This window comes from Perca flavescens, chromosome 16 (genome assembly GCF_004354835.1).
Source record: "Perca flavescens isolate YP-PL-M2 chromosome 16, PFLA_1.0, whole genome shotgun sequence".
NCBI classification, from domain to species: domain Eukaryota; kingdom Metazoa; phylum Chordata; class Actinopteri; order Perciformes; family Percidae; genus Perca; species Perca flavescens.
Window position 1 is genome coordinate 26711486 of NC_041346.1, and position 13773 is coordinate 26725258.

At 40.0% G+C, this 13773-nt stretch overlaps 1 protein-coding gene across 1 annotated transcript; it reads right to left on the bottom strand.

The window, feature by feature from the left end:
• Window positions 1–5920: 5920 nt before the first annotated feature.
• On the bottom strand, window positions 5921–10252 carry LOC114571025 (proteinase-activated receptor 2). Its single transcript, XM_028601787.1, has 2 exons — window positions 10028–10252; window positions 5921–7173 (listed from the first exon to the last, which is right to left on the bottom strand). The coding sequence occupies exons 1-2, from the start codon at window positions 10104–10106 to the stop codon at window positions 6116–6118; spliced, it is 1137 nt and encodes a 378-aa protein (XP_028457588.1). The 5' UTR covers window positions 10107–10252; the 3' UTR covers window positions 5921–6115.
• Window positions 10253–13773: the final 3521 nt, after the last annotated feature.

A 13773-nucleotide genomic window follows, 5' to 3' on the forward strand; every position in this document is an offset into this window, starting at 1 on the left:
AAGCTCTCGCATTGACTGAGGTAGTGCTCTGCCTCGCAGTAAGGGCAGTATATCTTACCCTTCCCTTGGGTTTGGATAGAATGAGCTACTTGGGATGGGGTGTTGGATGGATGGTTACTGGCACTGCCTGTCCCATGCATAATAGTAGTGATCTTAACCTTGGATTTCTGCTGCTTGAATTCTTTCTTGTCCTTCTCACTGTGTGCTTGAAGTGAGGGCTCAATGTCCAGACATCTGACTTCTGCTTTTAGCCACTCTGAAAAGTCAAGGAGCGATAGCTTCAGTTTATCAGGGTCTTTCCTATACTGTTGACGACGAAAATCTCTTGCTGGTGCTTGGGGAGCCTGCTTAGAAGGCGCTTCACATTTGAGCCGCAGTGGAGTTCCTCATAGCCTTCACCTCGGAGAGATTTCAGCATCCCGACAAGCGACTGCACTCTGATGGAGAACTCGTCGAGAGCCTTATCATCTCGGATCGGGGGTAGGCGTTCCATGTCCTCTATCTCCTTCAGCACAAACTGATATGGACGTCCATAGCGTTCATCCAGTGCTTTCAGAGCTTCAGAGTAGGGCATACTTGACTCTGCATGAGCTAGCACAAGGCGATGTGCATGTGGAACCTTGACATGCTTCAGTAGGATGGCATACTTGTAATGCTCGGACTGAGAAGGATGAAGGAGTGTGCTAAGTGAAAGGCGTAGCTCCACATATTGAGCCCTATCCTCCTTAGTAAAGTCAGGAAATGTTGGGCCTTCTATATTGGGGGGTGCATGCTGATACACGGTGGAGGGATAATGGGACAACATGGCTGGGTTCCCTTGGTAGAGGGGTTGGGGTACATAAGCAGGCTGATGTACTAACTGGTGCACAGGTGGAGGCATGGATAGAGGCTGGGGTGCTGTCTGGTGCACTGGTGGAGGCACGGAAAAAGGCTGAGGTGCTGTCTGGTGCATGGGTAGAGGCATCATCCGATCTGGAGCTGGATTTACATGTAGCAATCTGGGAGGAGCCGCATGTGGGAGATAGAGATGAGGCTCAGGTGGCACCAGATGTGGGTTTCCTAACCAAGGCTCCCTACCTTTCTCATGTTGGCTGCTGGGTGCGGCTGCATTTGGCTGACAATTAGCTGACATGGGGTAGGACAAGAGTGAGCTATGTGATGAGGCATATCTTAGCAAGCCTACTGGCTGCTGTGGACCCTGGGGTGACCCATTTGGATGGCTGGGCTGAAGATGAGCGGCTGTATCATGTTCAGTCTCCTGTCTGATAGCCTGAATGCCATAGCGTGGATCGAGCGTGTGCTGAGGGGGTTGAGTGACTCGGCTGAGAGGCGGAGGAATTGTTAGTTGTTTTAGCTGGTGGGTTAGTTCTGCAGATACGCTTGGGTGATCATCAGTTCGGTGGGGGTGAGTAGCACGGACTGGGGAAGGCAGTGGTTCACCTACTCTGTCTGGGTAGAGTCGTACTGGGGTCTGATGCCGTGATGACCTCCTTGACCCCTGAGCTGAGGACCGGGGGGAATGGTGCTGCAGGACAAGCTCCAAAAGCTCTGTTTGTTTCTTAGCCGTTTCACTCTGTTGCCGCGCTGTCTCCAAAGCCTGATGAACGATGGCTTCATTTGCATTCTGCGTTAATGGAATTGAGGATGTGCTTCTAGCAGGACTGAGTGGCTCTCTCTCCTCTTCGTGCCTGTGCATCTGTGCTAAGCTATGTTGACCGACTAAATAATCCTCACAGGTGAAACAGGGAGGCTGATTCCTTCTTTACTGGTTGCCATATCGTTGACTCTATCCGGCTCGAAGGACCATAAATTGTAATGGGGACTCTTACTGGTTATGAAACTTAGTCACCAATATGGGGTGTCTAGTCAGGACACGGAAGGCAGGGATATTCCTTGAAGGTTTAATATATATTCTCAAATACAGATGCACAGGCACTATATCTTTAAACACTTTACAGTGTAAGTGTGCTTCTAAAGGAAACAGAAATAAACATCAATGTTAACTAACATAAAAACATTTGAGGCTAATAACTCCCTATTTACTTAAATATACAGTGCTCAACATATCCTGAAAACGGAAACTACAATAAGAATGCCATAAAGCTATACAATGGACATAAAAGCTGTCGTTTACTGTAAACTCAATAATAAATTGTGAATATTAACTTATCTATATAATATAATATAACTGTAACTTACTTGTGGTCACTGACGCACACGAACACCAACTGAAACTTAACTGATAAACTGAAACTCAACTGACAGCCCTCTGCAAGCCAGGGCATGTCTCAACATGTTGGAAAAAAGGGGGCGTGGCCTGAGCGAACACTGTACAGGCTCTGTCCATGCTCACAGCACTTGAGCCTTTTGCACAGATTGGCTTGCCCAACTTGTTAATAACCAGTGTATGTTCCTTTTAGTTGCCCAGTTTGTAGATGTTATTAAGCTGTCACCAACATTTGGCCTAATCATAACTGGTCTGGCAACCCAAAGCCCATGCTTTTGTTTCCAGATTTGTGTGGTTATTTATGAGGTGTGTGTGTGTGTGTGAATCAATTTGCTGGAAATATCTTTATGTAAATCAAAATATAAAAACATTATGGAATATTTAGAAGTAAGGCTGTCAGGCATTCTGTATTGCTTTCATCTATTTATTCTCCTGTAGATCGGCTTTTCTAATTATATCTGAGTCAGCACACATGTAGCCTATAGGCATCATTTACTCTTCCCTCTTTTGCATCTTTTGTTGAGGAAGTAACCTCCTTAAATGTGCATATGACAATGATTCACCTCAATGATACATTCATTCATTTTAATGAATTAATAAACCCCTGGACTGTAATATTTCAGATGTGTCGGAGCAAGATTTCTGATCACGTTCAAAACCTTGTGCACATTCAAAATATATCTGTGTTCTCTGAGATTTGGAGGAGTTATGATATTTTGAGAAAAATAAAGTTATAATAGGCTATTACAAGTCACTATATTTCAAAAAAATAATCTGCCTGCACCGTAGTCTGCTGTGCATTACGCGGTTGCTCTGCTGATATGGTAGATCTCAGACCTTCTGACAGACGCAGAGCCCCGTTTGGGTCTTTGGTCTCTGAATGAGCAAACGTTTAGGGAAGCGTACGCTGCTCTGTCGGAGGTGGAAAACCAAAACTACGGCAGAAATACACGGAGCTCACACAAGACACATCTGCCGCAGCATGTTGACGCAGAGCGCGTCCATTATAAACCGGTAGCTACACAGACCATGGAAGGCACGCTGCTCATCTCTACTTTTTACAGCGAGAGTGGACACTAATGGTGCGTTCTTTTGTCCACCGAAGTCGATCTACGAGTTGTTTTCCGGAGTTACGAACCGGAAGTTGCAAAAAGAACGCCACCGAGGTCGTATATACGTCTCGTCAAGTCGTCTGAACTCAGAGGACCCCGAGTTCACTTTCAAAGATGGCTACGTCGTGCATCACACGTAGTAAACATTGTGGTTTTCTACAATTTTAAGCACTTTTGTCTTTGTTGTAACCAAATGAAGAAGTCGTATACATAGCACTGTATACTGCTACCCATAGGCATGTTGCTATAGTCTTATTAGGAGTTAAACATAGTGCTGTATACTGCTACCTATAGGCATGTCTCTACAGTCTTATTAGGTGTTAAACATAGTGTTGTATACTGCTACCTATAGGCATGTCTCTAAAGTCTTATTAGGAGTTAAACATAGCGCTGTATACTGCTACCTATAGGCATGTCTCTACAGTCTTATTAGGAGTTAAACATAGTGCTGTATACTACTACCTATAGACATATCTCTACAGTCTTATTAGGAGTTAAACATAGTGCTGTATACTGCTACCTATAGACATATCTCTACAGTCTTATTAGGAGTTAAACATAGTGCTGTATACTGCTACCTATAGGCATGTCTCTACAGTCTTATTAGGAGTTAAACATAGCGCTGTATACTGCTACCCATAGACATATCTCTACAGTCTTATTAGGAGTTAAATACCACCTAATTAGTTATTTTGTAGCTTGTGCTGAAATTGACTAGAGACACTCGGTTGCTATATGACAACAATGGCTTTAAGCCAAGCCTTGAGCAGAATGCAGAGCAGTAGCCTAAAGTTAATGTTATTCAAAACATAATTTTCATGTATCAAACTTTGAAATATATTTGTGTAATATGTCAATAACTGGGTTAATAGAATCCTAAATGTTACTAAAAATGTTACAAAAATCCATCTTTTCTCCGACTCGTAGTATTGTGTGACAAAAAGAACGCAACAACCCGCGGTTATTCGTTTTCCGACATGGATGTGACGTCACACTCGAGCTACTAGTCGCGATTACATAACAAAAAGAACGCACCATAATGGTGCGTTCTTTTTGTCCACCGAAGTCGATCTACGAGTCGTTTTTCGGAGTTACGAACCAGAAGTTGCAAAAAGAACGCCCCCGAGGTCGTATATACGACTCGTCAAGTCGTCTGAACTCAGAGGACCCCGAGTTTGACACAGATGTGACACTCAAGCTACTATTCGCGATTACAAGACAAAAAGAACGCACCATAAGCAATGCACAGGTCTGCTTCAGAGCTCCGTGTGTTTGAGTCACCATATGCAGTATGTGCAAAGCCAAAGCACAGTGAAATAAGGTAACTTATGATTTCGGGGGTTTACATAGGCTACTGTCCGGTTTAATTTTTGTCGGTTAACTTTTCAAATGACATTCAGGTCTGAAGCCTCGGCAAAATTGGCTGACACCGCATCTGTACATAGGCCTACACGTCGGTACTGATTTGGGGACATATCTGACACACCCACACAATAGAAAGAAAATGTACCTCAAAGCTTGTTGCACTCATGATTGAACGTGGCCCTGCAGTTTCTTATTAGGTCTTTTTCTTTTATTAATGGACCTTTGGTGCTAAATAATAATAAATTAACACAATAACAGTATTGTTACCGGATTCCTTATTCTTCAACTTTCTTTGGTCGCCTCTACTTTCTGCATACTGTACATTCAGCTACAAAAACCATTCACATAGCTAAATGTTCAACTTTATAAGCAAATGATAGGACTTCTTCAACTTTTTTTATGCTATTTATACTTCTTAAATTACTGTTAGGCAAAACAAAGTATTCAAGACTTTTGTAAATTAAATTTCAAACTGACATTTTTTAAGAAACAAGTTCAATGCTTTCTGAGACTTTAAGACCTGCAGACAGTGTGAAGGAGGAATGTTTTACATTTACTTTTATTAAGAAACTTTAAAATGTATTTATACAACTTGTAATGTAGTTATGAAACTTCTAAAAATGGCTACTTTAAAAATGAACAAAATAAATATTATCTAGCTTGTATCATGAGTCACTCAACATGCTAAATGTTGGGTCTGGCAAGCACATCAGAAAACTGAAAATGATTCATCTCAATAAAATAACAGCATGGACTAAAAGATCGGACACATTAAAACAGGACCAAAGTACAATCATTTATGTTCCACAATAAATCAAATGGAACAGAATAATAAGTGCATTCAATATCAGTTGAATTGTCAATAGGGCTGCACAATTATTTGCAATTTTATCGAAATCGCAATATGGACTAGTGCAATATCCAAATCGCAGGGGGGAGCAATATTTGTTAAAGGCAAAATGTGTCAAACCATTCTGAATTAAGTATTGTGGTGCTGCAGAGACATCCTAGCCTAAAAATCGTATCCTACAGACTAAAGAAAAAAAAAAATCTTAGTTTGGTACAGATCCTCGCAAAAATCACACTATAAATCATTTTAATTTCTTTCAATGTTAATAACTTTCAATGAAAATGAGAATAATGATACAAAATCGATCATTCCTTCCAATATCGTGAATCGTATCTCAATCGCAATATCAGTCAAAATAATTGCAATTAGATATTTTCCTCATATCGTGCAGCCCTAATTGTCAAGGATGCATACAAAATGTCTTTAAAAAAAAGCAGTAACTTAGACAGCTTAAAGCTTTTCGGAGGTATTTAGCACAGATGACTCCCCAAAGTTCCCAGAGACGAAATAAGTTATTTTAGGGGGAGTTTAATGATGACTAACCTAAAAACCAAAAATGCACTAGCACTCAGTGCTCCGAGTGTTCCCTGAATCAGACGTATACGTGTTGCTCTTCTTGGAGAACTTGAGAGCGCTGAAGGAGACCCTCATCCTCTCCACTGTCCTCTCACTCCTGCACAGGAACGTGTTCTTCACATGGTCCCTGAAGTCCTCGGAGATGAAGTAGTAAACAAAGGGGTCGAAGCAGCTGTTGAGACTCGCCAAACACAGGGTGGTGATATAAAATCCGTACAGGTTGTTGTTGGCCCCAACCAACAGGAGGACGTAGTGCACCAGCAGCATGATATTACTGGGGGTGAAGCACACCAAAAACATCACCAGCACGGTGATGATCAGGACCACGGCTTTTCGTCGCCTCTTGGCGATGTCGGGGTCCGCCATGCTGTTCCTGAGAGACTTGAGCATGAGGACGTAGGATATGATGCACACGACGGTGGGCACAACAAATCCCACAATTCCCATTGTCAGGAAGTAGCCCGCAGCTATTTCCTTCTGACTGGGCCTGGTGACATCGTGGCAGGTTTGGATGTCGAGGTTCGGGACCCGGACCTCTTGTTCATACAGGTAGAGCGGGATGGTGAGGAGCCAGACCACCACCCAGACCGTGACGGAGACGGCGACAGCTACACGGTTGTCTTTCTGCTGATGGGACAGCGGGTGGACCACGGCCCAGTAACGCTGAACACTTATACAGGTGATGAAGGAGATGGAGCAGTACATGTTGCCGTAGAAAAACGCCACCAGCACTTTGCACAAGCCCTCCCCGTAGATCCAGTTGTTGCCGTTGAAGTGGTACGCTATCTTTAAGGGGATCCAGATGACAAACAGCAGGTCAGCCAGAGCCAGGTTGGCCATGTAGATGGACGACGGGTGTCTTTTCTTGGTCCTGAAGAGGAACACCCAGATTGCCATGGCGTTGGTGGGCAGTCCCACAACAAACACGATGATGTAGACGATTGGGATGAAGACGGTTGTTAGACGGCTGGTCAACACTTGACTGACTTGGGCGTTGAGCCACACCCCTTCGGCTTTCTCTGTACCAGTGAGGCCTCTGTTCTCTGAGTCAAATAATGACATGAAAACATATGAAAAGCAGAAGTGCAACAGGTTCACAGTTTAAACAGGTGAATGACTTCGGTTTTATCTCTTCACATTCCTGTATTAATCTAGTACTTCAACCTACTATTTGTGACCTATGTTAATCTGTCTTTCCTATTTTTCTGTATAAACTCTTCTCGACTCTGGTCTCATGACTCTGAGGACTCGGGATTTACGTAACCTGTCTTTGACTTGCTTTTTGGTGCATGTGCCGTTCTTAACGTCTGTGGGGGATGGCGAGTCTGTGATGGATCAGGTATGGTGGACAGTAGGGGGATGACTGACCTTATTGGGAGTGTTTGGATGTCTCGTGGTAACCATGTGTTAGGTAGTATAAAAAAACAGCTGAAGGGAGCCTTTTCTGCAGAAAGAATTGTCTCATTTCTCTTGTGCTAATAAAGAGATCTTAAATAACCCATCTCCGGCTACAAGATTCTTCTTCAAAACATATTTTCTTGATATCTGCCAGCCACTACATATTTGACGCAACGAACAGGAACAGAAAGACGCTGGGTGGCCATGATACAAACTGACCTACATGTGAAACTCACTGCTGTGGATGATTCAGTTATGCTCATTTTAACTCCTAAATATGCTGTTGGGTCATGTAATCTACAGCACTGCATCATATTCTATGAGAACATGAACATCATAGGTTTGTAGCCTTGCTGTGAGAATTACGTACAGTATCTCTAACAAGTTTGACGCAACAAACAGGAACAGAAGGAGCAAATTTGGAGAAGTATGGACGCATGATACAAATTGATCCTACATGTGAAACTCAATGCTGTGGATGATTAAACTAGGCTCGTAACTCCTAAATATGCTGTTGGGTAGTGTAATCTACACAGGGTTGGGTAGTAACGGATTACATGTAATCTGGATTACGTAATCAGATTACAAAATTCAAGTAACTATAATCAGCCCAGATAATGAAAAAATGTGTAATCAGATTACAGTTACATTGTTGAGGATTAGCCTACCCGATTACATTTTATCATGCAAACAATGCAACGTTTTTATGATAGCCTAACTATGTTTTAATTTGACAAGCAGTTTGTCCCATAGATGTCACTATCATCCAATTGCCTGTGTAGTTTCTTGACAAAAAAATGTTTCAAAATCAAAACTCAAGATGGAGGAGCCGTCAACGTCGAAAAACAGACCCGTTTCAGTTGGGAAAAATGCATTTAGTTGGCGATATCGCCACAACTTTGATTTAAAGACAAAATTATAATAAAAAAAATAAATAATAATAATAATAATAATAATGTGTATGTTGTGTGCAAGTTGTGCAAAGCAAAAGTGCAAGTATTATCAACGGCGCTAACATCTACTTCAAATCTGAAGAAACACATGGAGGGAAGTTGAACGTTAGCATTAACATTACAGGAACATGCTCAGCATTCTTCAAACAAACATTGCTAGCCATCAGGTGGTCCAATGATGATAAACTAATGGTTTCACCTATTTCACCATTTAGTGAAGGTTCAATTTGCATTTGCCAAATCAGTATTGATCATGGTAGCAATGGTTAGGCTAAACGTTATGTCGACCACTCATAATGGTATATTGGATTTTATATTTATTTATATATATATATATATATATATATATATATATATATATATCTTAACGTTATCCTAGGATTCATTCATTCAAGTTATGAGAAATGTTCAGAGAGAGAAATATGAGAAAAGATAGAAAAATGTTTTAGGAATGTTTTTAGTTTTAAACATTCAGTATGATGTGAGAAAAGAGTTAAACAGATTGATATGAGGATATGTACTGAGAAACTGATATGTTCAGAGTACAGAAAGTACTCAGTAATAAATATAACGTCTTTAGTTAATAAAGTTTTTAGTTAGTTCATACAGGAATGCTTTAATGAGAGCAAAAAGATTTCTTAGATGTAATGAAATAATAAAGAGAAAAATAAAATGAGAATTCATTGATCAATTCTGTGGCGGTGTCTTTTACTTAAGGTGCAGATTTGCTGAAGTGATCTAAGAGTAATCCTAAAGTAATCAGATTACATTACATGTTTTGGGTAATCCAACTGATTACATTACTGATTACAAAAATTGCCATGTAATTTGTAATCAGTAATGGATTACATTTCAAAGTAATCTGACCCAAACCTGAATCTACAGCATTGCACCATATGAGAATAGGTTTGTAGCCTTGCTGTCCTGTGAGAATCACGTATCATGGCGTCAGAAAAACAGCCCTGCTTTCAGGTTTTTGATGATGCAGATGATCCATAAAGACGTTATTTAGCTTTAGGAAGTAGGAGAATTTTCTCAACACATAAAGGAACACTTCATCACAAACATTCAACATAAACACAACCGGAGATACTGGTTTCCCCCAGACAGAGAGGGGGTGAAAAAAGGTCATCTGAAAAGTAACTAAAAGCTGTCAGACAAATGTAATGAAGTCAAAAGTACAATATTTACCTCTGAGATGTGGTGGAATACAAGTATAAAGTTAGATCAAATGTACCTCTAACGTGTAGGCTAAGTAAGATACGTAGGCTACATGTACTTAGTTACACACTTGGACTTTAAACCATCTGAATGACAGCGACTCACTTTACATTAATCTTAATCATTTAGTGTTATCAAACTACTTCTGACAGACTAACACAGTACATGAAGGCAATCAGGACCAACACATCAAACAAACATGGCCTATACTCGACGTATGTAGTTCAGTAAAGCGCTTTTTGGATCCTATAATCTTGTCTGACTTTAATGTTTTAAGACAACAAAAACAACAGAGATAAAGAGAAATAAAAAGATATCTCTTTACCTATCGTTGTCATACACTGGAAGCTCCGCACGCAGCACAAAAGGAGGAACAGGTGAAACCATCGCGTCTGCGGAGCCATAACTGCAGAAGATAACTAGTGTCCTCAGGTGTGGCTCGCCCTGTCCGTCTGTCTGTCTGTCTGTCTGTCGGAGTCGGAACTGCTGGGACTTCTTCATACAGCCGGTTTTAACACCTACGTGATGTCACCAGTCTCGTGACCGCCCGTAGCCAACCGAGACACGCCTCACAGGTTGATGTCGGAAGAAGCCTATGATGACCTATGATGATGACTTCTTCTCGCCGCCAGTGATAGGACAGACGAAAACAACACCTGTGCATTCACTGGCAATAGTTCAAACCCCCTGGGGCCCGTTCAGCCCCGACAGAACCTTTATTTAAACCGAAACGTAGTAGCGTTGAACACAACATTTCTGACACACCCACACATAAAGGAATGTGACCCTGCCGATGTTTTTCTTGTACGTGAAGCTATATTTATAGCCCTCTGTCCTCTTGTCTGATTGGTTAACCCGTTCAACCCCAAATTAGACAAGTCCCCTATGCAAAGATCTACTCCAGTCTTTTATTTTAGACAGAAGGTAGCCTAATTAAATATATTTCCTCAAGTACTAAAACCTAATTTGAGGTAGTTGTACCAGTGGTGTGGTAATGTATTGTAGTGGGTATACTGTACTGTAGTGGTTCTCAACCTTTTTTTTTAATAATGTACCCCTTTTGAATTGTTTCTTTAAGCCAAGTATACTCTGATCAGCGATAGATATACCAACAACAGCCATGTAACTGAAAAACATGTAAATGCTAATGAAAAAAGGCAACAAAAACTTAAAAAAAAAACTTAAAACGTTGGTAGAAGGAAGTAAGGCAAGAACAGGTGGAAAATGGTATAAAAAACTTCGAAAAATGTGACAAAAACCTTGAAAAAGGCGGAATTCTTCTTTTGAAAAAAGCGAGTGTCCTCCAAAGTACCCCTAGGGGTACACGTACCTCCATTTGAGAAACAATGCTGTACTGTATATGTATGGGCCTATATATATGGTGTCCTCCCCCATGGAAATGTGAAGGAGAAAAAAAAAACCCGCAGATGACAATTCAGAACATTTAAAATTATAATTTGTTGTTTTTATGTGCCATTGCACATTTTTGAGTGGGTATATGGAAATCCTGGAGCTTTCTTTGTGGGTATACTGCGTATACCTGCCTATCACGTAGACTACACCGCTGACTTGTACTTAACTCGAGTATTTCCATTTTATGTTACCAGTACTTTCTATTTCCACTCACATTTATTCGACAGCTGTAGTTACAAGTCACTGTGCAGATTCAGATTATTCATACAAAATATAAATCAACTAATAAATGATGAGGCATTATTACAGGTTACACTACACAGTAGGCCTATATAAAGTATTTAAAATGAGCTCCCCTTAACCAGCTGCATCATTAAAAGTGATAAACACATAATTGCATCCATCATTATAATCCAGATATTGTAATATACAAATCTGAAATGAGCCATTCTCTATAACAGGTAGCTAATTTTACTTTTTGTACTTTAAGTTGATTTTGATGCCAACACTTTTGTACTTTTACTTGAGTGTTTGGGGAAATATCTGAATACTTCTTCCACCATTGATTTTTAAAAGACCCGTAAGCCTCGTTTATGAAACACAAGCACTGAACTGATCAAAAGGGCATTTCCTAAAGTATGATATAATTAAGGTCATATTGGATCTACTTCTGTTTTCCTCTTTAGGACTATTATTTGTGAACTTATGAAGAATGCAGAACAAAAGCTTCTTCACACCTGTACATGTGGGTGCGTGTGATATCTTATATTAGGTGCAATACTTTATAGTTTGGTTACTGTATGGTTGCCCAAATAGACAAGTCTTCCTTCACTGCCTCCATTTGTCTAAACTGGTTCAAGTCCAGCTGGGTCCTTTGTTGCATATCATCTATATTTCATATAATACAGGAATAAAAGGCTAAAACATATATATGTTTAGTTGCTGTTGGCTATCTATCCCCATTGTTGCTGCTGTACAACAACAACAACAACAAACAAACAAACGATACGCAAGGCAAGGCAGCTTTATTTGCATTTTTGCAACAAGGCAATTCAAAGTGCTTTTCAATTCAAATGATAACAGCAAAACCATTTTTCTTCTGAGCTTATTGAAACCAAATGTAAGTGGCACATTTAACGAAGGTGACAAAGTACGGAAAGAACCACAAAACATCGTTATTTCACCAAATAAGGAAATATTTCACGTTTTCTAAGTTATACGGATCGTGCATGAACAAATATATACTGTATATTCCTTTTTTTCTGGCTGATGGAGATAATCAACAGAACATTATTTTACATTTTCAAGTTCTAGCCTCTCACATGCGAGGACTTGCGGCTTTTCCCTGGTTTATATAAAAATGAAAAGCATCCCTATATATTGATGTGTATTGAACATCTTTTAGTTTTGGATTGTTGGTCAGACAAAACGTGACATTTAAAGACTGCCTCTCAGGAATTGTGACAGGCAATCTCTCAATATTTTTTGACACTTAACGGACTGAACGATAAGTTGAGAAAACAATTGTCAAAGAAAGATTCAAAAAGTATTTATTCAGTCAGTGGTTCCTTTAAATCAGGGGTCTTCAACGTGTTTTTAACCCAATGACCCCTTAATTGAAAGAGAGATGGATCAGGGACCCCCTGCTACTATATTGTATAAAATGAAGTTGCATAGTAAATTGGGCCTACAATAACGTGTGGACAGCCTAAAGCCTTTATACCTTTTTTGCATAGAATACTAAGCTATTAAAATATGAATTGTTGGCATAATCTTTTAATGTTACACATACATGTGGCACAGTAAATCTTTAGCAATAACTATATTTTTGTGTGGCTATTTTAGAGACTACGTTACCTTTTGGCCAGTAAGCCTATCATCAGTGGGGATTTATATTTGCTAATAATTTGTTGGAATTATGTTAACCCTCATGTTGTCCTCTGGTCAAAAAGTTTTTTTTTTAATATCAGAAAATATGGGACGTTGATAAAGCTGCAAAAATGTAAAAAAAAAAAAAAAAACAACAAAAAAAAAAAAACTGCAAAAAAAGTGTCAAAAACGACATAAATAAGCACCGAAAACATTGAAAAAGTGACAAAAACATTGGGGAAAAAGCAGAAAAAACGACAGAAAAAGCGATTAAAATGTTGAAAAAAAAAAAGACAACGGGAAAAACCCAGTACAAAACTTTTTAAAAAGTGACTGAAACATTGAGATAGGGACGACAAAAGGGTTTTTTCATGGTTGACGGGAAGACAACACAAGGGTTAATACATCTTCATTTTAGAAAAAAAATAAATATCCAAAAAATTGACAATAATTTAAAGGCCCCCCCGCCCCCTGCATTGACTCTGAAGACCCCCTAGGGGCCGTGGACCCCCTGTTGAAGATCTCTGCTTTAAAGAAATAAAGTTGACCCTATACATGACTCTCTGCTAAGACTGATACAGAGTGACAGAGAGGTGGTTGAGTCTCTATCCCTCAGGTTAGCTTTTACCAACAGTGTAGTAGCGCTCCCTGCTGGAAGAGAGAAAAGAATCTAGACAATGGTGTCAAACAACAAAGTACTTCACATTTCCAACCAGGAGAGAGCGGCATGGAACAAACTATGCCCATTGTTGTTGTTCATTGGTCGTTTTAAAAACACTATCACCAAGA